The sequence below is a fragment of the Bos javanicus genome, chromosome 1, assembly GCF_032452875.1.
Source record: "Bos javanicus breed banteng chromosome 1, ARS-OSU_banteng_1.0, whole genome shotgun sequence".
In the NCBI taxonomy this organism is placed as follows: domain Eukaryota; kingdom Metazoa; phylum Chordata; class Mammalia; order Artiodactyla; family Bovidae; genus Bos; species Bos javanicus.
The window spans coordinates 126,397,540-126,423,787 of record NC_083868.1 but is presented as its reverse complement, the minus strand read 5'-3'; the positions used below and the strand labels follow the sequence as shown (position 1 = coordinate 126,423,787).

At 36.4% G+C, this 26,248-nt stretch overlaps 1 protein-coding gene across 2 annotated transcripts in view; it reads right to left on the bottom strand.

Moving 5' to 3' along the window:
- Window positions 1-26,248, bottom strand: part of ATR (ATR serine/threonine kinase) — a 120,393-nt gene that overhangs the window by 22,777 nt on the left and 71,368 nt on the right. For both annotated transcript variants that reach the window (XM_061419594.1, XM_061419602.1), the window contains 9 exons: window positions 24,926-25,104; window positions 21,207-21,371; window positions 20,053-20,144; window positions 14,867-14,958; window positions 14,419-14,596; window positions 12,852-13,031; window positions 12,259-12,418; window positions 10,173-10,352; window positions 6,183-6,325 (listed from right to left, as the gene is read on the bottom strand). In XM_061419594.1, coding sequence (XP_061275578.1) covers window positions 6,183-6,325; window positions 10,173-10,352; window positions 12,259-12,418; window positions 12,852-13,031; window positions 14,419-14,596; window positions 14,867-14,958; window positions 20,053-20,144; window positions 21,207-21,371; window positions 24,926-25,104 — 1,369 coding nt within the window. The remainder of the gene's footprint in view (window positions 1-6,182; window positions 6,326-10,172; window positions 10,353-12,258; window positions 12,419-12,851; window positions 13,032-14,418; window positions 14,597-14,866; window positions 14,959-20,052; window positions 20,145-21,206; window positions 21,372-24,925; window positions 25,105-26,248) is intronic.

The window sequence follows — 26,248 nt, the reverse complement described above, 5'->3', positions numbered from 1 at the left end:
AGAAAGCTGTGGTACATATACACAATGGAATATTACTCAGCCATTAAAAAGAATGCATCTGAATCAGTTCTAATGAGGTGGATGAAACTGGAGCCTATTATACAGAGTGAAGTAAGTCAGAAAGAAAAACACCAATATGGTATATTAACGCATATATATGGAATTTAGAAAGATGGTAACAATGATCCTATATGCAAGACAGCGTAAGAGACACAGATGTAAAGAACAGACTTTTGGACTCTGTGGGAGAAGGCAAGGGCGGGATGATTTGAGAGAATAGCACTGAAACATGTAAATTATCATATGCAAAATAGACTGCCAGTCCAGGTTCGATGCATGAGACAGGGTACTCAGGGCTGATGCACTGGGATGATCCTGAGGGATGGGATGGGGAGGGAGGTGGGGGGGAGGTTGAGGATGGGAAACACATGTACACCCATGGCTGTTTCATGTGAATGTATGGCAAAAACCACCATAATATTGTAAAGTAATTAGCCTACAATTTAAATAAACTTTAAAAAAAGAGAAAAAAAACCCTATTGTGATAAAGGTTTGTAATTTTTGATTCTATTTATCACCTTACTGAAAGTTTTGTGTACTTTTTTGCTGTTTTGTTTCTGTTAGAAAAGATCCTTTCAAGTTTTTTTATGAGGCAAGTCTAATGCTGATGAACTCTCTCAGCTTTCATTTGTACGGGAAAGTCTATTTTTCCTTCATATCTGAATGATAACTTTGCTGGACAGAGTATTCCTGAGTGACAATTTTTATCTTTCAGTATTTTCAGACTGTCACTCTACTTCCTCCTGGTCTCTAGCATTTCTGTTGAGAAATCTGATACCCAAAGAGGTAGTTTTGTGGGTTACCATCACTTTTTTCCTTAGCTGCCTTTAAAATTCTTTGTCACTGACTTTTGACAAATTAGTATAATCTGTCTAGAAAAAGGTAATTGGGTGTTTTCTTGGCTTTATGGACTTGTATATTCAGTTTCTTCTCTGGGTTTGGGAAGTTCTCAGCTATTATTTATTTAAATAAACTCTTTGCTCCCTTCTCTCGCCTTCTTTTCTAGGATATTCACTACCCTTATGTTGCCCTTCCTAAAAGAGGTGGATAGCTCTTATAGAACTTCCTCATTTTTAAAATATTTCCTATCCGATTTGTACCATTTCTAGATTTCTATCTTCAAGCTGGCTAATTCTCTAATTTGCCTACAATTTCCAGTGCTTTAAAATGCATTCTTCATCTTGTTCATTGCATTGAACTCCAGAATTTGTGTGGTTCTTTTATAGAGTTTCAGTCTCTTAGGTAAGTACTCCTTCTGTTCATTAATTTTTATTCCTAACCCACTGAACTAACTGCCTTCCTAAGTTTTGCTCACTGAGTTTCTTCATCACAGCTGTATTGAACTATCTATCAGCCTGCACTGGCCTATGACTTTAAGTTTGGTTTCTGGAAAATGATTGGTTCCTTTTTGTGGTCCACTGTTACTGTAGTTTTTCATGGTGCTAGATGAGTTTTTCCTCTGCCAGCTTATTAGGAGCAGGGACAGGCTAGAGATTACAGGCCTTTCATTTGTTTTCCAGTAGGTAGCACTATAGTATAGGTTTTTGGTTTTTCTCTGCGGTGCCCCTGGTTCTTTCTGATTTTGCCCTTTCTGTCTTTCAGCTCCTCAGTTAGAAGTATGACTCCTTGTCCCAGTTATTGTTTCTTGTGCCTCTGGAGCCATTGGTACCTTCCTCCTGCCACTGTCACTGGTGTTGCTGCCTGGGCACCTGGGTGATAGGTTCTGCCATCTTGCCTGGAATCCCATGAACTGCAGGCTCCCCTGCCACAGGGGGAGGGTAATGAGGAAAGTTGGGAGGGGAGCCAAAGTTGTGTGGGCACCTCTGTTGTGTTTGTTTTTGTAGTGTTTGTGGGCTCTGCCACAGTGGACCTGGAGTCGTGCCTCAGCAGTTGGAGGGAAAGGATCTCAGGCCCCACTGCAACTGCTTCCCAGTTACCCTGGCCACAGAAACTTATGAGGCCAGGAGGCTGGAATGTGTACCTCCTTCCCGCTTCTATAAGGTTCTCTGCGGCTGCAGACTCAGTTGCTGTGGTTGGAGAGCTGGGTTTGCAGGCACCACCTCTGCTGTTCCCTTGCTTTTATCTCCTCTCTGTGTTCTAGTCCACCCACCTTTAAATGTACTGATATATGGGTTCTCCATATCTTGATGTGTTCAGCAGAAGTATCTCTGGTGTACTGTGAACGTTTTACTTATTGTAGATGGAGGCAAAAGTATCTTTTCACTGTGCCATATTGCTGACATCACCCCAATCACAAAATGTATTTCTTAAACAATAAAACTTGAAAGCTGAGATTATGCCGATTCATGGCCTGAAAAAAGGATGTTGTAGCAGCAGGCATGAAAACAACATTAGTCTCACGATACATCTCTATTAGAAGTCTTGGGTGACCAGGTGCATTGTCAGTGAGCACCTCACATTTTGAAAGGACTCTTTGTTTTTGAGTAGTAAGACTTGACTGTGGGCTCAAAATATGTAGTAAAACAAGTTGTAAATCCAAGCTTTGAGCTCCATTTATAGAGCATAGGCAGAATAGACTTAGCATAAATCTTAGGGCCCTAGGATTTTCATAGTAGTAAGTGAGCATTGGCTTCAAAGTAAAAGGCATCAGCTGCATTAGCCCCTAATAAGAGAGTCAGCCTGTCCTTTGAAGCCAGGCATCAACTTCTCTCTAGCTATTAAAGTTCCAGATGGCAACTTCTTCCAATATAAGGCTGTTCTGTCGAAAATCTGTTATTTAGTGTAGTCACCTTCATTAATGATCTTAGCTAGATGTTCTGGATAACTTGTGGCAGCTTCCACATCAGCACTTGTTGCTTCACTTTTCACTTTTCTGTTATGGAAATGGTTTCTTTCCCTAAACTTCGTGAACCAATGTCCGCTAATTTCAAACTTTTTTTCCATAGCTTTCTCACCTCCTTCAGCTTTCCTAGAATCAAAGAGAGTTAGGGCCTTGCTCCAGATTAGGCTTTGGTAATATGGTGCCTGGTTTGATCTCTGTAGACTACTAAAATCTTCTCCACATCAGCAATAAAGCTGCTTCACTTCCTTATTATTTATGTGTTCACTGGAATAGCAGTTTTAATTTCCTTCAAGAACTTTTCCTTTGCATTCACAAAACTTGGCTAATTCTTTGGCACAAGAGGTCTAGCTTTTGGCTTATCTCAGCTTTTGACATGGCTTCCTCACTAAGCTTAATCATCTCTTGTTTCTGATTTAAGGTGAGAGACATGTGACTCTTCCTTTCGCTTGAACACCTAAAGGGCTCTTAACAGGCTTAATTTCAATACTGTTGTCTTAGGGAATAGGCAGGCCCAAAGAGAGGGAAAGAGATGGTGGAACAGCCAGTTAGCAGAGCAGTCAGAACACACACATTTATGGAATAAGTTTGCTGTCCTGTACAGACACAGTCTGCAGTGCCCCAAAACAAGTCAACATCAAAGATTACTGATCACAGATCACCATTAACAAACACAATAATAATGAAAAAGTTTGAAATATTGCAAGGATTACCAAAATGTGAGTATCAGTTACCAAAATGAGAGACATGAAGTGAGTAAATGATGTCAGAAATATGGCACTGATAGACTTGCTTGATGCAAGGTTGCCACACGACTTTAATTTGTAAAAAATGCAGATGCTCAATAAAATGTGATATGCCTGTAATGTCCTCTCTTCTTTGAGTTTCAATTCAGTTCAATTCAGTCACTCAGTCATGTCTGACTCTTTGTGACCTCATGAACTGCAGCATACCAGGCCTCCCTGTCCATTGCCAACTCGCAGTTTACTCAAACTCATGTCCATTAGGTCAATGATGCCATCCAACCATCTCATCCTCTATTGTCCCCTTCTCTGCCTGCCTTCAATGTTTCCCAGCATCAGGGTCTTTTTAAACGAGTCAGTTCTTTGCCGCAGGTGGCCAAAGTATTGGAGTTTCAGCTTTAGCATCAGTCCTTCCAATGAATATTTAGGACTGATTTCCCTTAGGATGGACTAGCTGGATCTTCTTGCAGTCCAAGGGACTCTCAAGAGTCTTCTCCAACAACACAGTTCAAAAGCATCAATTCTTCGGCGCTCAGCTTTCTTTATAGTCCAACTCTCACATCCATACATGACTACTGGAAAAACCATAGCTTTGACTAGACAGACCTTTGTTGGCAAGGTAATGTCTCTGCTTTTTAGTTTAATTACCTCTTAAATCCTACCTTCTTCATGAGGCCTAACAAACTTCTGCAGCAATTCAGTGCAAAGAGCTATATTACTTTTGATATCATGAAGCCAGAGGCTTCAGTTTTTGACTTCAGATTTGCCCCAGATCCATGACTACTGGACTTGTTTGGCTCATTTTTGGTATCTTGCTAATATCAAGAAAATATTTCTAATATCTATACCATTTATTTTGATATTCAATCACATTCTACTATGTACCATTAGTTAAACATTTTGTGTGCTAAGGTTTCTTTATCCAATTGAACTATAGCTCCTTGAGGGAAAACACTAATGATATTAGTAATAACACAGTAATTCAGTCACTCAGGGAATAAGCATCAATAGCTGAGTTTATTTACACCTTTAAACACACAAATGTTTTATTTTAACTACTATGGATAAAATATGTTCTAAAATAGTCTTATATTTTTTTAGTCCTGCTTTTTTAAACTGTACTTTTAAAAATCTCACATTACCTAATAGTTTTAAGCAGTCGAGGACTCTAAATAACTGGTTGTTTTAGAAGAAATGTATAAAATAAATTCTGTATACCAATCACATGATATATGTCAAAACTAAAGAGCAAATGAAAGGCATTACTCATTTTAGAAAAGAAAAATGCATATGTTCTGCTTATGCTTCCATTTCAAAATGCCAATATGCCAGAAATTCTTCTTCAATAACAAGCTATTAGTAATCAATGATAAATTAAATTAGGTTTGGATTTTATAAAACTTGAATTCCAAGGAGTTCCCTGGTAGGCTTAGTGGTTAGGACTCCAGGCTTTCACTGCTGTGGCTCTTGTTTAATTCCTGGTTGGGGAACTGAGATCCCACAAGCCATGCAGTAGGGCCAAAAAACAAACAAACAAAAAAACAGCAACAACAAAAAAACCTCTGAATTCCATTTTGGGAAGAAAGGCTTTGCCAAATCTTACAATCTTAACACTGACAATGAATAAACAAATACTGCTTTAATTCCTAAAAATACTGAATTGAGAAGCCAAAATACCAAATAATAGGTAACTTTATATAGATTTATTTATCTGAATTAAGTTACTTTTCAAGGTAAAGCAATGGTACATGAGTTTAAGAAGAATGAATAGAATGTTATTATTACTTCTCAGGAATTAACAATTTGTAACAATATAAACTGTAGGCATGAGATAATATACTATATGACTATAATACACTAATATATGAAATTAAGTTACATTGTACCTGTTATCTAGTTTAGGAGATAAGCTCTTTCTACAAGTCTAATGTCAGAACCAGGCTTCCCAAGTGGCGCTAGTGGTAAAGAACCTGCCTGCCAATTCAGGAGACATAAGAGATGTGGGTTCTATTCCTGGGTCGGCAAGATCCCCTGGAGGAGGGCATGTAAACCCACTCCAGTATTCTAGTGGAGAATCCCACGGACAGGGGAGCCTGGCAGGTTACAGTCCATAGCGTTGTAAAGAATCAAACATGACTCATATGACTTAGCATGCACAATGTAAGAACCACTTTTATATATACTACTTCTTAGCAGAATGGTCTGGAAGGAAAGATTTCACTGGCAATTAAATAAAACCATTAAATACATTAGATTTAGGGTATTCTAAAATTCTAGGGAAGGGGACTCAGAGGATGAGGGTCCAGAGTGGGAAGGACACAATTTTCATTGTATGTTCTTGGTACTATTGAACTTTAAAAACACATGAATATATTACTTACTCCATTAAAATAGTTATTATTTAAAAGGAAGGGAAACATTATATAAAGAAAAAAACTTACATCTCATCTAAAGTGATAGTCTGAACCAGTGGTAAAGCAGAAAACATCCTACTTATGCAAAGATCTGTGATAACAGTTCAGTATCCACAGAACCATCCTGATCTGTTTAATCAGCAAACACGCAGTTCTTATTCTCACCTTCCGAAGTGAAGAAGTATATATCGAATGAGATCACCCTGCTTTTCCATTTTGTTATCTGTGACCATGGGCATCAATTTGTCATAATACTTGGCAAGGTAGAAATGTCCATCCTCCCACTCCGGCAGAAACAAGGTTACATCCTGTAGAAGAGAACACAGAATATTCACTTAAGAAAATCCCCCATTATGCTGGTAAGTAAAGCAAGAATAGATAATTAGGGATCCAAAGTATGAGACCCACATCTAGTCAGGGTGAAGTCAAAGGCAGACTGACACTTTGATGTAAATAAGAGCTACTTTCTTATAAAGCTTTTCTCAGGATGGCTGATGTTCTGATGGGTTGCCCACTGACCAACATGTCATGATAATTAGCTATGTAGGGGGAAAAAACTCCACTTCACTGCCACTATATATAATACATCAAAATAATTTTCAGATGGATTAAAGTATCTCATATATGTGTGTGTATGTTTATTTTTATTGTTTTAAAAAAAAACCTCAAAGAAAGAAGTAACATCAAATCTCTGAAGAGGATAGGACTTTAAAAGCAAACAGATATGGTTAAAAAAACCACATATCTTATTTTTCTCTAAGATCTCTCATAAGTTATTGCTTCCCTCTTCTAAACTACTTCATAAACAAGCTTCTAAAAAGAATTCTCCATCTTACATTCATTCCTCAAACTGTCGCTTTTCGCCTTCAGTTGACACCACTCTGCTAAAGCAGCAACTTAAACAGATACTTCCCTTCGGCAGCCTGCTGTTGTCTCCTTTGAATCCCTTTCTTCCTTTTGCTTTTGTGAGGCCACAACCTTCCAAGTTTTCTCCTACCTTTCTGGCTACTCCTTCTGAGTTGCCTTTGTCATTTCCTCTCCCTTTCCTTTATATTTGTATATTTGTGTGGTTTATTAATTTTTCAATGATATTATTTACAATGTGATGAAAAATACATAAAATAGCTGAGTAAAAAATTATAAAGCTCTGCTCTTAATTCAAGAACATGGTTTAGGCCAGGAACCTTTAAATGAGATCTTAAGTTTTCTCTGAATTTAATCCCAAAACCTTCCAGATACAAACCTGCTTGTGGACAGGAGAGAATGACAGGACTAGATGTATGGAACAGAGATGCTGGATTCATGTGACTAAAACTGGCCACAGGGACGAGGATCCCAGTGTGCTTTTACCGTCTAGTCATGAGAAGTGTGAAAGTGTTAGTCACTCAGTCGTGTCCGACTCCTTGTGACACCATGGATTGTAGCCTGCCAGGCTCCTCTGTCTAAGGAATTTTCCAGGAAAGAATATTGGAGGGGGTTGCCATTCCCTTCTCCAAGGGATCTTCCTGAACCAGGGATCAAACCCAGGTCTCCCAAAATGCACAACTGAGTAACTGAACAACAACAACAATTGCTATACATACAGTATTCCATTAAATGAATATGTTATAATTTGTTTATCTATTCTATAACTAAATGACATTTTTACTTCCAATTTAAAATCTACAAATAATGTTGGTACAAAAGTTTTTGTTTTTTTTCTATGTGTTATATGGAGACATGTTGAACGTTAGTAAAGTGGCTATCATAGTATTATCAGCTTTAGGAGAAAACATCAAACTGTTTTCCAAAATGACTGTGACAATTTATACTTCCAGCAGCACTGTATGAGCATCTAAATGCTCCACAGTCTTTCTAAAAACTTAAAATATCAGTCTTTTAAATTTTAACCATTCTTGTAGGTATATAGTGTTAGGTCATAATACTTTTAAAACTGAACTACAGTTGATTTACAATATTTTATTAGTTTCATCATAATACTTTTTAAATTTGCATCTATTCTTATCTACTCAGTGAACATATTTTTTTTTGGTGGGGTCATTTGTATATTTACTTTCATGAAGTTTTCTATTCAGTATTAAAATTGAGCTATCTGTATTTTTATTGCCTTTTAAGAGTTATTATATTCTAGATATGAGTCTCTTGTCATTTATATATTGGAAAATATCTTGTAATCCACAGCTTGTCTTTACATTCTTAAAAAAATATTTATATTAGGGGCTTTCCTGGTGGTTCAGTGGTAAAGAATCGGCCTGCTAAGAAATACTGGTTTATCTCTGATTTGGGAGGATCCCACATGTCGTGAAGCAACTAAGCCCATGTGCCACAATTACTGAGCCTGTGCTCTAGAGCCCAAGAGCTGCAACTACTGAGCCCACGTGTCACAATTACTGAAGCCCACATGCCCTAGAGCCTGTGCTCTGCAACAAGAGAAGCCACTGCAATGAGAAGCCTGCATACCAACACTAGAGTAGCCCCTGCTTGCTCTACCTAGAGAAAAGCCCACACAGCAATGAAGACCCAGCATGGCCAAAATAAATAAAGTATTCATAATTATTAATAAATATATATTTAAATAGAAATACAGTTGATGTACAATATTATGTTAGTTTCAGGTGTACTACACAGTGATTTGACATTTCCATACACAATGAAATGATCGCTCTAAGTCTAGTAACCATCTATCCCCATACAAAATTATTACAATATTATTGACCATATTCCTTATGCTGTATATCTATCTACATGACCTAGTTATTATAACTGAAGGTTTGTACCTCTTAATCCCCTTCATCTACTCCCCCTCCACCCACCTCCCCTCACTCTTGCATTTATCTTTTTAATGGTACCTTTCCATGAACAGAAATTAATAATTTTATATTAGTCAAATTTATTCATTGTTTCCTTTTATGGTTGTTGCTTTTGGTCTGTTTAAGATGTCCTGGGCTACATCTAAGTTTGAAGATACTCTCTTATATTCTATTTTGGGAAATTTATTATTTTGCCTTTCATTTAGATCTACAATCTCCTTGAAGTTTATTTTTATGTTATAAAGAAGACATAAAGTTTGATTTCTCCCCCATAAGATATCCAAATGACACAACACCATTTATTGAAAAGAGTATTTCTCACAATTCTCTAATATCATCAAGAATACATTTCTGAGTTCTCTCTACTGTCCTACTGGTTGTCTAACCTTACGTGAATAAGTATTCACTTGAAATACTATACCTTTATAATAAGTCTTAAAACACATGCTAGTTATTCTCAGTTGTTTGCCCTTCCAAACTATAGTTGTCACACTCTATTATTTTCTACCCTGCTCTGTGTCCCAAAAGACGGACATTGTTGATTTATATCAATGGGCCTACTTGCCTTCTGAAAATTGTTTTTCTTATACTTCCCTCATGATTGTTCCTTCCTTAGCAGCTGTTTCCATCTAGACCTTACATAGAGTTTTAGTTATATGTACATATATAGGTCAAAAAATTTAGAACTTTTCGTCTAACTCCTTTTTCTCAGGTGGTCTAGCTCACAATTCTAGCCATCTGTCTTATTTTATTATTCTTTATCTTCTATATTCTAAGTGTTTAGGGTTTTTTTTTTCCTGTTCCTTTTCTAACTCTTTGAAATTGATTCTTAGCTCATTAATTTTGAACTTTTATTTTCTTCTAACTACGTAATTAAATTTTAAATTCTCTTTAAGAATGGCTTTAGCTGAATCCAAGTTTTGCTATGTCTTATTTTTATTATCATTCATTTCAAAGTATTTTTAAATTTCTATTGTAGTTTTTTCTTTGACCCATGGGTTACTGAGAAGTATCCCTTTTGTAACACTATCTATGTAGGGCTTACTTTCTGGTAAGGAAGGTATTCATTGTGTTCAAAAATTTTCAGGCTAGGATATTTTGGGGAGGAGGGTGAAAGGGTGATTTGTGGAGTGCTAATACTCTACTTCTTGATATGAGTGGTGGTTTCATGAGTATATTTATTTTGTGATAATTCCTCAAACTATATACTTATATTACACACTCTAAAAAGTCAAAAAAGCTTCCAGGCTATTTTTCTACATGTTCTTCCATATGGAATTTAAAATAACTTTTCTATTTTCAAAAACAACAAAAAAGTGAGAAATTGCATTATACATACACTTACCTTATATTTTTTCATAACTGCATTGCTTTCAAAATTAGCTGTTTCTTCCATAAAACGGCCCACTAGTAGCGTAGCTCGACCATGGATTAACATGTTCTTACCCTCAGGTGGGGTTTTATTTTCAGGAAAACATAACTCAACACCCTTTTGAAGAACAATTAGTGCCTGGTGAACATCACCCTGAAAGAAAAAAGGCAACAAAAGATTTTTAACTTAAGAACCAATTTTCATTTTCTGAAAAGTAAATAATATTGTTAGAATTTATAGTTCATTAGGTATTGTATGTATAAATCTGTGTAATTTCATGTTCATCTTGCATTTTCCTTCTATGAAAGTAAAATCCTAAAAAGAAATTATTGCTTCATTTCATGTAGAACTCCTATATTCATTTATTCAATTGTTTTTTTTTTTTTTTAACAATCAAAGAATAGGGCACTAAAGATATAAGTAGATGGTTAGAGATAACCATAAATATGTCAAAATCTCCAGCTTAAAAAAGTTCATTGTCAAGTGAGGAAATAAACTATAAAACAACAACACAATGTGCCAAGTGCAATAAATAGAAGAATATACATGGGTATTGTGGAAGAAAGAGAAGGGTCTGCTAAATCTACCTAAAAATATAAGAAAATAGAGTTGAGCTGTGGTCATGCAGGATAATCAAATGAGGAAAACCTGAATTAGGTCTTAATGAACAGTAATTTTCCTGGCAAAGAATTCAGTGAAGGCCTTTCTTGGTAGAAGGAATAATGATTTTAATTGGGAGAAGGCGAGTAGTCTGGTTTTAGCTGAAGACTAAAAGGTTTGTGAGATAGTGACAAATGAAGCCAAAGAGGAAGTCTGGACTCAGTGAGAAAGAGCCTTGTGTACTTTCTAGAGTTCTGACTTAACCCTAAAGCTGCAAAGAATACTTTGAAGGATTTTAATGGGGGAGCAGTACGATTCAGTGTGCACTTTAGAATGAGGAAAGACTGTAGTAATGAACACCAAGAAGTGGTGAGACCTCAAGAAAAACAAAAACAAAAATCTGTTAATATTGTCAGAGGCTGTAAATGCTAAGGGCACGAAGGAAAATAGTAAAGATAAAGTAAGAGAGAAAGGATTAAAAAGATATTTTTAAGATACATTTAGTCTTCAATTAGATGTAGAAAGTGAGGGAGATTAAGGGCCAGATTTCTGTCATAGATAACAGGATGTGCTTAGAGCTCTACTTAGAAGAAGTGGGAATACAGGAGGGGAAAGAGACACTGAATTTTACATAATGAATTTTATTTTGAGCATACTGAGTTTAAGGTACTACAATATACACATGGACCATCACTGGCTCTGAAAATGACCAAATACTGACTAATGCAGGCTGAATTATTATTTTCACTTCCCATCTAGGAAATGCTTCCTCCCCTGTCCTTTCTTAGTCACCATAACACTTGGGGCATTTACAGATGGCACAAACTATAGTTACTAACTGTCAATTTCAGAACAAGCTATGCCTCTATTAATTCTAGACTGGTGGCAAGCATGAAGAGATGTAAGGAAGAGCCATTTAAATCTGGGGCACAAGTTTTTCAAGGAGTTTAGATATTTAAAAAGTCCCCTTCCTATAACCATAGCCTTAATCTGAGGATTGCTGAGAACTTTTGTTCTGAAGCTAAGCCCTTCCTAACAGGCTAGATTAAAAGTGAATTTGCACAGCAACATTGGCAAGTCTACACAAAACTAATTATCTGCCAAGAATGTAAGTAAGGACAGGGTTATGCTCACTTAAATATTTTTAAAGTACCTACGACATGCACTCATGTAAACATATAGAAGGTAAATCAAAGTAAAAATTGGTCATTTCCTTCAAGAAAAAAATGAAAGACAAGATGAAAACTGAAAGAACTGCATTTTCAGTCTTGGAATGGGAAAATATTTGGGACTTCAGTACAGAATGAAGTTTCTTCCAAATGATGGTAGATAAATGATGCAGAAAGGTGACAGAAAAGGAAGGTTCTGAATTTAGATTAGGGATCATCTCTGTCAGGACTTTGTAGAAGTACCCAGTCTACAACAGAAGATATATATGATGATGATCCTTGGCCATTACCTTGGACCAGAGCCACTTTGCTCTTTCCACATACAGTTCAGCGAGTCGTGAATCTCCAGCATTAAGGAGAGCATTATAGGCTGTCTGGTGGTGACCAGCCTTTCGAGCTACTCTGGCACTCTGTAGCCAGCATTCTCCAACCATTTCACTGTAATCTGGTCTAAAGAAACATGACAAAACAGGGAAAAGAGCATTTTTAAGTATATTCAATAATTTAATTGTACTATCTCTTCCCCATATGGAACCCTCTCAGTATATCTTTTCAAAGGAATCAAGAAGATTAATTTGTTAAAAGACTAATTTTAATTTTCTTAGAGTTCTCCATTGTTATCGATTACAAGGCTATGAAGATTTTACTACTGACTTATACCTGTACCTCCCTCAAGTGTTTTGAATATTCAAAAAATATGATATATAGCACATAAAAGTAATTTTTAAGTTCTAGGTTCATTTCAACTATCTAGTGCAGTCTTGGCAATTGACAATAGAAAAAACAGATTCAGAGACAAATTTGGAAAGACAAATACTCCAAATAATATGAAAATATAATATTAAATACACAATAACTGACATTAAAAAAAAGGGTGTAAAACCTTTTGTTGAGGCTTAATAAAGCTCTCCGGAGAGCCAGAATGGGCTCTTTCGCTCTGTAGGAATTCTGGGTCATTTCCAGTCGCGCTACCCAATTTAGTGAATCTTCTTGAATACTGTCAGCTGCAGACTGGTGAAAGAGTGGTTTGATGCTATGCTCCAACTCACACAACATGTGCAATCTGAAGACAGACAGAGCCTATATTAATACGTTGTCATATATTTAGTTACATTAATCTGACACATAAAGCATGTACTTTAACCATGAAGAATATGGAATGTGCAGTTTTCTTTTGAAGAACTTTAACTGATATATATTCTTGATATATAAACACTAACATTTATAATGTTTCAAATTGAGTATAAACACCAATTCATGTTGATTTGAATATTTAGTGCTATGCTATGATTCCCAGATTACCCTAATTAAACTGGAGAAGGGTATATATAACTAAATTCAAATGTATGAAAGCCATTTGAATATATAAAATTCAAATGTATAAATATAAAGAAGATAGTGTTGTTTAATTGCTAAGTTGTATTCGACTCTTTGAGACCCCATGGACTGTAGCCTGCTGGGCTCCTCTGTCCATGGGATTTCCCAGGTAAGAATACTGGAGTGGGTTGCCATTTTCTTCTCCAGGGAATCTTCCTGACCCAGGGAATCTTCCTGACCCATCTCCTGCTTGGCAGGAGGATTCTTTACCACTGAGTCCCCTGGGAAAACTCAACATAAATATTTGTATATATCGCTGGTGCTATTGTAAGAGGACCTGGTATGGTAGATGCCAGTAAAAAATTGTGAAATGAACACAATTTTAATTGTTCTTTTGCTAAGGCTGATGGAAACATCTGTGATACATTCATACCAGCTTCCTCCCATTTCTATGACAGCATTCAAGCATGCAGTTGAGTAGCTACAGAACCAAATTATTAATCTCAGTGATCCAATCTCTGGTTTCATTAAGCTGTTATCAAAGGGGCTGATACAAAATTTAATACATTTTTATGAACTAAAAAAAAAAACCTGCTTATTTTTCAATTTCCTACAGTTCAGTTATAACATGTTTTATCATTTTCTTCAGGTAAATTAACAGATCTAAAATGTTTTCCATCATTGCCTTCTTTACCTCTAAAAGTTAATATTCCTTGTGAGTAATGTAATGCCTACATCTGAGGGGGAAAATTTGAGGTGGGAAATGTCAAATGCATTTCTAAATGAGAAAAGGGAAAAGGAACCAAAAGTACTGACACCAATGTGCCAGGCAGAGTAGATGTCTAATTATTTAGGCTATAAAGAAAAGAAACTATGACACTATATCAGGATGAATGTAAGATATTTTTACAATTTTTTAGCAGTCTCATAATTGCCTTTCTAATTAAAAGGATATACATTAAAAAAAAAAAAACTATAGATGGGGTGACTGTGAAGTTAAAAAAATGCAAGAGCCATTTGTGTAGCTATGCATGACACCAAACATACTATCGCTTATTTAGTAAGCACAAAATTCCAAGCTAGTCATATGACACCTACAAACCAGGAATATAAATATGGAAACCTCAAAATACCTCACAATATATTCATATCCACGTTGATAAGAGCCCCTTTCAAAGCTTGCAGCTGAAAGCGGCACAATTTGCTCTGCTCTCACTAGTTTCAATGTGTCATAAAAAGCTGTGGTATCTCTTTTCTTAGCTGATAATAATAGCTGTCCCAGTCTGACACTCCACGTTGTAGATTTCCCATCTGAAAAACAACTGACAGAGTCAAGAAATGCCATAATAGCTGGTCCCAGAACAAGCTTTATTTCATTTGGTAAAATAGTCAACAGAAAAAAAATAAATAAATAAAATAAAATAGTCAACAGAAATTTGGAACAGATGCTTTCATTCCACTTTGAACTAAACAAGGCAATCATAAGAAAAGCTGACAGGTTAATTATGAATGTTGTTTAGCTACTTAGGTCTGAATATTTATTCATATTAAAACTGGTTATTTTTTAAGAAGTAATTGTACCTGCTGCCAAATAGTTTTCTACTAAATCCCACTGTGACAATTTCCAAGCTGCTTCCACCCTGTATGTGTTTAATTCATCTGTCCATTCAGACCTATTAAAAGAAATCCATATCAATTAAACATGTATTTAAATTTAAGGTGGCATTTACAGACTTTTCATTGGTTTAGATACTCTATTTATTGTATTTTGTACTTAAGTACAAAATAATTAATTTCTATCTGCAACAATCCCAATTTTAATCTTTCCAGTCCCCCCAAATATTTTTTCAATAATTACAATTGAAATTGAATTACAATTTCAATAATTCAATTATTTTCAATAATTACTTCTGATAGAGCCATTTAAAAATGTCATTTTTGACAAATTTGCCATATATTAAATCAGAATTAATGCTTGGATAATTACAAAGAACAGTTGTAAGATTAGCTGCAGATTTAACTTTAACAAAGAGCAGTGAGGAAAAAGAGCCAACTGAACATATATGTATCACAGGTAAGTAATTCTAATAACATGGGATTTTGAACAAAATTAAAGACTGCAGTCCATGGTGTCGCAAGGAGTTGGACACAACTGAGCAACTTCACTTTCACTTTTCACTTTCATGCATTGGAGAAGGAAATGGCAACCCACTCCAGTGTTTTTGCCTAGAGAATCCCAGGGACGGGGAGCCTGGTGGGCTGCCGTCTGTGGGGTCGCACAGAGTCGGACATGACTGAAGCGACTTAGCAGCAGCAGCAAAGACAAAAACATAGAAACTGGTGGTGTGCATTGAGCATTAGGGAACAAAGGATACTCAATAAGAAGAGCATAACCAAGTTACTAATTATGTGTCAATAGTGTAAAAAAAGATACAAAATTAGCTACCTAAAATACTTATCTATTCTTATTATTTTCAGTTACTTTAAAATTGGGGTTTGTAAAAGCAGTATGATATAGGTTACTATTTTTTTTAAGCATCCTACTTATGTGATACTAAGATGGCTAGTGATATTTAGATCATGACTGTATAGAAGAAGCTACACTTTCCCCATGTTTCTTCTTTATTAAATCATATTATGTGAATACCTGCTATATGTTAGACCTTAGGCCAGGCACATTTTTCCATTTAATTAGTTAATAATACCAAAATGTACACATATCCCCATATTATAAATAAGGTAACAGATTCAGACAGGCTGGGATCAACGCCCTTAAAAGCCCTCTTTGTTCTTTCTGTAGTAAAAATACATAAAGAAAATGTAACAAATGAATCAATTATTAAAAAAATAAAGTAGCAACACAAATACTGAATATTTTCTAATTTCTGAATACCACCAAAAATGATTTAGAACAAACTAAAAGAAATACAACAGAAACATAACTTTAAAAATCCAAATTTGAATAACTTCACAAGTTTATTACAAGTATCAAAAATTTTAGGATCCAAATCTGAGTAGAATTAGCAAGAGTTGCTCTCCAGAGGGGACTGTTGTTCTTGTTCAGTCACTAAGCCATGTCCAACTCTTTGCAACCCCATGGACTGTAGCACACTAGGCTCCTCTGTCCGTCATCATATCCCAGAGTTTGCTCAAACTCAAGTACATTGAGTTGGTGATGCCATCCAACCATCTCGTCCTCTGTCATCCCCTTCTCCTCCTGCCTTCAATCCTTCTCAGAATCGGGGTCTTTTCCAGTAAGTCAGCTCTTTGCATTGGGTGGCCAAAGCACTGGAGCTTCAGCTTCAGCATCAGTCCTTCCAGTGAATATTCTGGACTGATTTCCTTTAGGATTGACAGGTTTGATCTCCTTGCAGTGCAAGGGACTTTCAAGTGTCTTCTCCAATACCACAATCTGAAAGCATCAATTCTTCAGCACTCAGTCTTCTTTATGGTTCAACTCTCACATTTGTACCTGACTACTGGAATAGCTTTGACTATATGGACCTTTGTCAGCAAAGTGATGTCTCTGCTTTTTAATATGCTGTCTAGGTTTGTCATAGCTATAATTCCAAGAAGGAAGTGTCTTTTTTTTCCATGGCTGCAGTCACCATCTGTGTGATTCTGGAGCCCAAGAAAATAAAACTGTCAATGCTTCTACTTTTTCCCCTTTTATCTGCCATGAAGTGATGGAACTAGATGCCATGACCTTAAAGCAGAGGGTCACACCAAGCACTGTACCAAGAAGTATTGTACCAAATGGCCATGAGGATCAGGCTGTGATAATACTTCCATAAATGCATTAAAAAGATGACTCTGTACTGCTGTATTTAAAATAGATAACCAACCAAGGACTTACTGTACAACACAGGGAACACAGCTCAATGTTATATGGAAGACTGGATGGGAAGGGAGTTTGGGGGAGAATGGATACAGGTATAATAAGGATGGCTGTGCTGTCTACCTGAAACTACTGTTTCATTGTTAATTGTTAATCTGCTATAACATTGTTAATCTGCTATACTCCAATACAAAATTTTAAAAAATAAAACAATGTGTAGTTTAAGCACAGACAATAATTTTGGAGAAATATTTGTTTAAACACAAGTATTCATCCCAAGAAAAACACATCCCCTCAATGACCACTTGCACCAGTGATATAGTATCCTTTTTTGAATACTGAAGCTTGCCTTTTCACAGTCCAATGATCAAGAGGCTCTATGTATCCCAGACCCAAAAAGAAGAGCGTGCAGTATGCATCATAAGGAAATAAGACACACTGGCGTGAGCCATGACAAACTTTCCCAAATTCCTGCAACCCTTTTATTCATCAGGTCTCTCAAATAATCTGGAGAGACAAGTCTAAAACATGTATCCAATCTTTCCCTGTTTCTGTAAAGCTTTTTTTCCCCATCATTTTATAAATTCCACTACTTTGAAACCATACAACTAAGACTGAGTTTCTCTGCTCTCAGACACCGTAGAACAGTGGTCTTTAAAATCATAGTTTTGAATTTATAGAATCTGTTATTTAGAAGTACTGCATGAACTAACTAAAGACAGTGCCCTGTGCTCTTTAGTAAAGTAAGATGATCCTATCCCTTTTGACCAGATCTCACTGTCTGGACACTCAACTAGAGCTAGACATCCTGGAATGTGAAGTCAAGTGGGCCTTAGGAAGCATCACTACGAACAAAGCTAGTGGAGGTGATGGAATTCCAGTCGAGCTATTTCAAATCGTAAAAGATGATGCTGTGAAAGTGCTGCACTCAATATGTCAGCAAAGTTGGAAAACTCAGCAGTGGCCACAGAACTGGAAAAGGTCAGTTTTCATTCCAATCCCAAAGAACGGAAATGCCAAAGAATGCTCAAACTACCGCACAGTTGCACTCATCTCATACGCTAGTAAAGTAATGCTCAAAATTCTCCAAGCCAGACTTCAGCAATACGTGAACCGTGAACTTCCAGATGTTCGAGCTGGTTTTAGAAAAGGCAGAGGAACCAGGGATCAAATTGCCAACATCCGCTGGATAATGGAAAAAGCCAGAGAGTTCCAGAAAAACGTCTATTTCTGCTTTATTGACTATGCCAAAGCCTTTGACTGTGTGGATCACAATAAACTGTGGAAAATTCTGAAAGAGATGGGAATACCAGACCACCTGACCTGCCTCTTGAGAAACCTGTATGTAGGTCAGGAAGCAACAGTTAGAACTGGACATGGAAAAACAGACTGGTTCCAAATAGGAAAAGGAGTACATCAAGGCTGTATATTGTCACCATGCTTATTTAACTTATATGCAGAGTACATCATGAGAATGCTGGGCTGGAAGAAGCACAAGCTGGAATCAAGATTGCCGGGAGAAATATCAATAACCTTAGATATGCAGATGACACCACCCTTATGGCAGAAAGTGAAGAACTAAAGAGCCTCTTGTGAAGGTGAAGGAGGAAAGTGAAAAAGTTGGCTTAAAGCTCAACATTCAGAAAACTAAGATCGTGGCATCCAGTCCTGTCACTTCATGGCAAATAGATATGGAAACAGTGGCTGACTTTATTTTTGGGGCTCCAAAATCACTGCAGATGGTGATTGCAGCCATGAAATTAAAAGACGCTTACTCCTTGGAAAGAAAGTTATGTCCAACCTAGACAGCATATTAAAAAGCAAAGACATTACTTTGTCAAGAAACGTGTGTAGTCAAGGCTATGGTTTTTCCAGTAGTCATGTATGGATGTGAGAGTTGGACTATAAAGAAAGCTGAGTGCCAAAGAACTGATGCTTTTGAACTGTGGTTTTGGAGAAGACTCTTGAGAGTCCCTTGGACTGCAAGGAGATCCAATCAGTCAATCCTAAAGGAGATCAGTCCTGGGTGTTCATTGTAAGGACTGATGCTAAAGCTGAAACTCCAATACTTTGGTCACCTGTTACCCTGATGCGAGGAAATATTGAGGGCAGGAGGAGAAGGGGACAATAGAGGATGAGATGGTTGGATGGCATCACCAACTCAATGGACATGAGTTTGGGTAAACTCCGGGAGTTGGTGATGGACAGGGAGGCCTGGCGTGCTATGGTTCATGGGGTTGCAAAGAGTCAGACACGACTGAGCGACTGAACTGAATTGAACACTGTTCGGAAAAGTTATCTGGGGTCTGGCAAATATATTAAGGAAAAAGGCTTTCAGCTGGCAGAGCAAGGCAGTTTCAAGAGCAAAACCAACCTTCCTAATTATTTTTTATATTAAAAGAAACATTTATGCTTTAATCTTTGCCACGTATAAACAGTTTTTGGGGGGTATCATTTGGTTTGCTCTAAGAAACCTATTTTCTTTAGGAAAAGAAGATTGTTTTCATTTTTATTAGTCTTTTAGGGGAAAACAATCCCTAGATTTTAGAGTGGTATTCTTTAATTCAGTCACAAAATTTCCCTCTTTCCAACACATAAAATAACTGGTGCTGATTATGTAGGCAGAGCTTAGATACCCTTTAGAAGCATGAATATGAACTTCACCCATAGTAGGTAAAGTCTGGCGGGTTCCTGTCATAAAGCAAATTTACTTCAAAGATGATTCTTTGCACAAAAGATAAGCTGTTAAGTGCTAGACTGACTTACGAGAGAGAGAGTAGGACAAAATATTTTTTGGTGCTTATCTCTAACACCATGAAAACAAAAAAGATTTCATTACTGTAGTAAACATTACTTCAACCCAATCAGTCAATTTAAACTTTCCCATTTCAAAACAATGATAAAAAAAAATTCTTTTCAAAAGCATTACCTGTTAGCATGCACTCCATTCACCTGAGTGATTACAGTAGACAGTTGACCAAGACCTAACATGGACTTCACAACACCATGATAGTGAATGATCTGGAAATTTTAAAGTATTTAAAATAGCAATTGTTACTTCAAATACATCTTAGGAACCAAAAAGTGTTTAACTACTTGTCCTTAAAAAATGCTATCTTCTTCACTGAGCCTACCTTTCTTAGTTTAACAAGTGATTTGCTTGGCTATATGACAAAGTCCTCTGCCAATGTTCTATACACATCTGAATTGTTTTTTTTTTTTTTTAATTCAGACAACTTCTAAAAAGCATCTCAGATTGAATTTATTATTTTTTCCCAGATAAGGTCTAATTTTTTGTTCAGATCAAATATAAAACTAACAGGATTTCTTAATACTTCATTTAAAGACTGTCATTATTTCTCATGTAAAAATTAAACTCAAAGGTCACAATATTATTAGTATAGATTTTACGCTATAGAAACTGAAAAGTTAAATAGGATTATGAAGTATTCTTTAAAATTGAGAACAAGATTGTGAAAAATAAAGGCCCTATACACTGAACTTCTGAGAAAATGAACAGGCCAATTATGACAAAAAAGGGATACCTAAGATTAGAGAGATTCTAAGCCAAGATTGTAAACCAATGATTCTAAACCTCCTTCCTGTTCTAATATACATGAGATACATGACGTGCCTTCATTAGTAACTGTAGCTCAGTGATACTAAGGGACCATTTCAGAGATTCCCAGATGGTGATGGGGCATGTGTAATCTGAAAAACTTTCTTAGGCTATAGAATCACTATTATTGTTAAAAATTGATGCAAGTCTTACACTTTTAATAGTAAAGCAAAATTACCTTAATTTCAGAGTAATTGAATATACAGCTTAAAACTAAGTATATTCCACAATAAATCTCATTCATTTGGGGGATTTGTAAGGTCATAGAAGTTTGGTACTGGAAAGGATCTTTGAGATCATCTAGCATATCTCTAATTTTATCAATCAGGAAACTCAAGTTCATAGACGGTTAAATATTTTCCAGACACAGAGTGACACTGGTAGAGACAGTATTGAAATTAAGGTTTCCAGAGATTCTAGTTCATAGTTCTTTTTATTATGTTGCCTTTCATTTCTTTTCTTACCTGGTCTGGTTCTAACTGAATAGCCCTGTCATAACAAGCAGTGGCATCCCTCAGTAAGCCGATGCTTTCATGTTCAAGGATTTGTTCTTTCAGAGATGGCTCTGCCTTTCGAATTGCACTTACTCCAGCCACTCCATCTGGTTCATGCATAGCAGCATATAATTTCTTTGTTCAATCATTAAAGAAACAGTAAAATAAGAAAAAAAGACACAACTAGAAATAAAGCCACCCGTTCATGTAAAAAAGCATATAAGTATTTTTTTTCCTCAAAGCAACAATAAGTATTTGTTTCAGGGTAGATTCACAGTAAAACTGCAAATTTATTTCCAGGCATTCTGTTCCACTTAAATATACCCATATTCCACTTAAATACAAATCTCCACTAGTAACTGCCAGTGACAATGAGAACTGTAAAGACTCTCAAGGTCTTGAACTCTTGTAAAAATCCGATATATAATAAATTCTGTTGAGTACAGTCTATAAGTTACATTCTAAAATTTTAAAATATTTTAAATAAGCATTTAATATATTGGTATTAACATACTTTTAAGAAACACACTGATGCTTAGAAAGACTGAAGGCAAAAGGAGAAGGGGGCAATGTAGATGAGATGCTTAGACAGCATCACCGACTCAATGGACATGAATTTGAGTCCAAGGGGTCACAAAGAGCTGGACACAACTTAGAGACTGAACAACAAGAAACACAAGACACTAAATCTGGGTTCAAAGGAGATATTCAGGCTGAAGATAAAAATTTGGGACCAATTAGCACAAAGATGGCAGGGGAAAGGATGAAGTGATTTATGAAATGAACAGAGGCAGAGAAGAAAAGAGGACACTAGAGTACTTCTATATTTATAGATGAGGAAGAACTAGCAAATGAAACTGAGAGCAGAGACTAGCTTGAAGAAACCTAGAATATGTGGTATCCCAGAAGTTGTGAGAGAAAAGAAAATGTCTTAATAAAGGAGTGGTCAAATGATGCCATGAGGTTAAGAAAATGAGGACTGGGAGGTATTTATTGGATTTGGCAACATGGAGGCCACCAATTTTCTTTCTTTTTAAACTTTTATTGGTGAATAGTTGCTTTACAATGTTGTGTTAGTTTTTGTTGTGCAACAAAGTGAATCAGCAATGTCACTGTTGTTCAGTCACCTGGCCATGTACAACTCTGCAAACCCAGGGACTGCAGCATGCCAGGCCTCCCTGTCCCTCACCATCTCCTGGGGTTTGCCTAAATTCGTGTCTAGTGCATTGGTGATGCCATCCAGCCATCTCACCCTCTGAAGCCCTCTTCTCTTTTCTGCCCTCAATCTTTCCCAGCATCACAGTCTTTTCCATTGAGTCATTTCTTCACATCAGGTGGGCAGAGTATTGGAGTTTCAGCTTTAGCATCAGTCCTTTCAATGAGTATTTAGGGTTGATTTCCTTTAATATTGACTGGTTTGATCTCCTTGCTGTCCAAGGGACCCATAGGAATCTTCTCTAGCACCACAGTTTGAAGGCATCAATTCTTTGGTTCTCTGGATTTTTATGGTCCAGCTCTCACAACAGTATGTGACCATGGGGAAGACCATAACCGTGACTATACAGACCTTTGTCGGCAGAGTAATGAATCAGCTAACCATATACACATATCCCCTCTTTTTAAGAATTCTCTCCCATTTAGGTCACCACAGAGCAGAGTATTGAGTAGAGTTTCCTGTGCTATACAGTAGGCTCTCATTCAGTTCAACTGAATCACTCAGTTGTGTCCAACTCTTTGCGACCCCATGACTGCAGCACGCCAGGCTTCCCTGTCCGTCGCCAACTCCCAGAGCCTACTCAAACTCATGTCCATCGTGTCGGTGATGCCATCCAACCATCTTGCCCTCTGTCGTCCCCTTCTCCTCCCGCCTTCAATCTTTCCCAGCATCACGGTCTTTTCAAATGAGTCAGTTCTTTGCATCAGGTGGCTAAAGTATTGGAGTTTCAGCTTCAGCATCAGTCCTTCCGATGAATATTCAGGACTGATTTCTTTCAGATTGATTGGTTGGATCTCCTTGCAGTCCAAGGCCAACACCACAGTTCAAAAGCATCAATTCTTCAGCACTCAGCTTTCTTTATAGCCCAACTCTCATATCCATACACGACTATTGGAAAAACCGTAGTTTTGATTAGACGGACCTTTGTTGGCCGTCTCTGGACAACAAGACATTCTCAAAGGAATGTCTCTGCTTTCTAATATGCTGTCTAGGTTGGTCACAGCTTTTCTTCCAAGGAGCAAGTGTCTTTTAATTTCATGGCTGCAGTCACCATCTGCAGTGATTTTGGAGCCCAAGAAAATAAAGCCTCTCACTGTTTCCATTGTTTCCCCATCTATTTGCCATGAAGTGATGGGGCCGGATGACATGATCTTAGTTTTCTGAATGCTGAGTTTTAAGCCAACTTTTTCCCCTCTCCTCTTTCACTTTCATCAAGAGGCTCTTTAGTCCATCTTCGCTTTCTGCCATAAGGATGGTGTCATCTGCGTATCTGAGGTTATTGATATTTCTCCGGGCAATCTTGATTCCAGCTTGTGCTTCATCCCATGAACAGTATGAAAAGGTTCTCATTAGTTATCTATTTTATACATAATAGTATATATATATGTCAGTGATTTTCTTAGCAAGAATAGAGTCAGTTGAATGGAGAAAGAACTCTTATTGGAATGGGCAAAGAGTAAATAAGAAATAAAGGTCTATAAAGAAGATAGGCAATTCTTTTAAAAACTGGCTATGGAGGGAAACAGAAAGTTGGGAAGTATCTGAAAAAAGATACTGTAAGATCTTTTCAAGGGAATTAGAAAAAAATTAAAATGTTCTGTTATACCAGAACATGTCTATATACTCTATTACTCTGGTTGAGAAAGAAAAGTTAATCATACTGGAGAAAGAAGGAATATCTGAAGGAGTGAAATTCTTGAAATCAACAACAAAAGTAGAAGAACTGAATTTTGGCAGGAAGGGATTCTTCCTTAGGAACAGAATAGAGAAGAAAAAGAATATGGTGCAGAATCCAATGAATTTTCACATTTGGTAGATTTGGCTTCTATTTTCCTAAGGAACAATAAAGCAAGGTCATCAACTGAGAATAAGTGAGGTGAGAAGAGACATGAAGAGAAGGTAAAAAATAGTCATCATGAAGAGAGGGAAAGTAGTCTTAATTGGAGAAACATAGACTGAAGGCAGTGTTAAAGAGTTCTGCTGAAGTTTGAGATTATGAATGTGAAGGAAAACCAGTTAAATATCCACAGTGTGATTTTACTCCAGTGATATTCAGCTGCTTACATGCAAACTGGGAAAACACATGGGTGAGTTTATTCAGGATTGGAGTCTTACAAAGTGAATACAATACAGAGGGAGAAAGACATGGGAGCTGAATACCCTTATAAAAGAATGACTTTAATAATTAAGAGAGACTAATGCTAGACAAGGAGGCAAACAGACAAGAGAGACTGTCACCAAAAGACTACAAGCTATTTTCCAGTTCTCTCACAGCATTCTGCTTTTCGACCTGAAAAGAAGCCCACCAATCTTGACCTCTTATTTAATTCACTGTATTAGTCCCACTGGTCCTTACTTTCTCTTCCATATACAATCATAGTATTATCATCTAAACCAATAAAATGAACAATCTAAACATAAAAGACTGGCAATATTAAACATCATTATTAAGTTCACTATATTAATTTCAAACCTGTAAAAATCCAAGATGCTCTTGAATGTTTTGCTTCTTTTCTGTAATAAATGATTCAAAGTGCATTACAGCTCGTGTGTATGCTTTGGAGCGAAAGGATGCTACTGCCAGAGTATCCTGAGGTATGAGGTCTAGAAAACGAGTTACACTCTGATAGTCTTCATAATCCACACTAGACACTAGATCATAAAAAGATAATTGAGTAATTAAAGACTTAGAAGATGAAATTTTAAAAGTATACATTTAATTTTATTTCATGAAATAAATTAATCTACATGTACCAGTGTATCTTATTTAGAATGTAACTACCAGCAAGATGATTGCTCATAAGACTCTTGCTCCAACAGCAATTATTACTTACCTTACCTTAAACAGTCATTTAACTTATTTGAACTTCTGTTTCTATGGACAGAGGAGCCTGGGGAGCTACAGTCCATGATGTCGCAAAGAATCAGTCACAACTGAGCAACTAACACACACACTTTCCTATAAATACTAGCATCTGTTTTGCCTTCCTTAAATGTTGTAAGGATTAAATGTAAATTCACATTAAATGTTGAGGATATATAAAGATGATACAAAAGATCTGGTGGCAAAGAATCCTCCTGCCAATGCAGGTTAGATGTAAGAGATGCAGGTTCGATCCCTGTGTCAGGAAGATCCCCTGGAAGAGGGCAAGGCAACCCACTACAGCATTCTTGCCTGGAGAATCCCATGGACAGAGGAGCCTGGCAGGCTGCAGTCCATATACGACTGATGTGACTTAGCACGCAAGCACAAAAGATACAAAGATGAGTTATTTATTATTAATAACTATAAAAACAGTGATAAAGTATGAGTTGGAAAAAAGCAGAATTATGGAAATAGCTTTCTTTATTAACAATCTATTTCTTTCCTGTGTTGCTATATCTACATTAACTATTAAGGTGGAAATAGAAAGTAAAAGTGCTTTTCAAGTAAAATCACAAATACTTTAAAATGGTAATTTTTTTAAAAGAATCTAAGAAAAGACCTAATTGAGAAACTTCTGGACTAGCTAGTTTAAGAAGTCTTATTTAAAAGCTATAGCTTTTAATAATGACTCATTATAACATGTAGAAAACAGGAAACAAATTTCATAATCAAGATAGTAAATTTAAATGAAATTATATTTAAAATAAGTTTCTTACTTCCATCAAAATGTGTAATTCATTTCAAATTCTGAGAAATGTTAAAGGTATTGTACTTTTGAAATATTACAAATGTTACTCTTAAAAGCTAGAATTTTTATTACAATGTTAGTAAGAAATGATAATAACTGAGTTCATGTTTGGTTTTTATGTA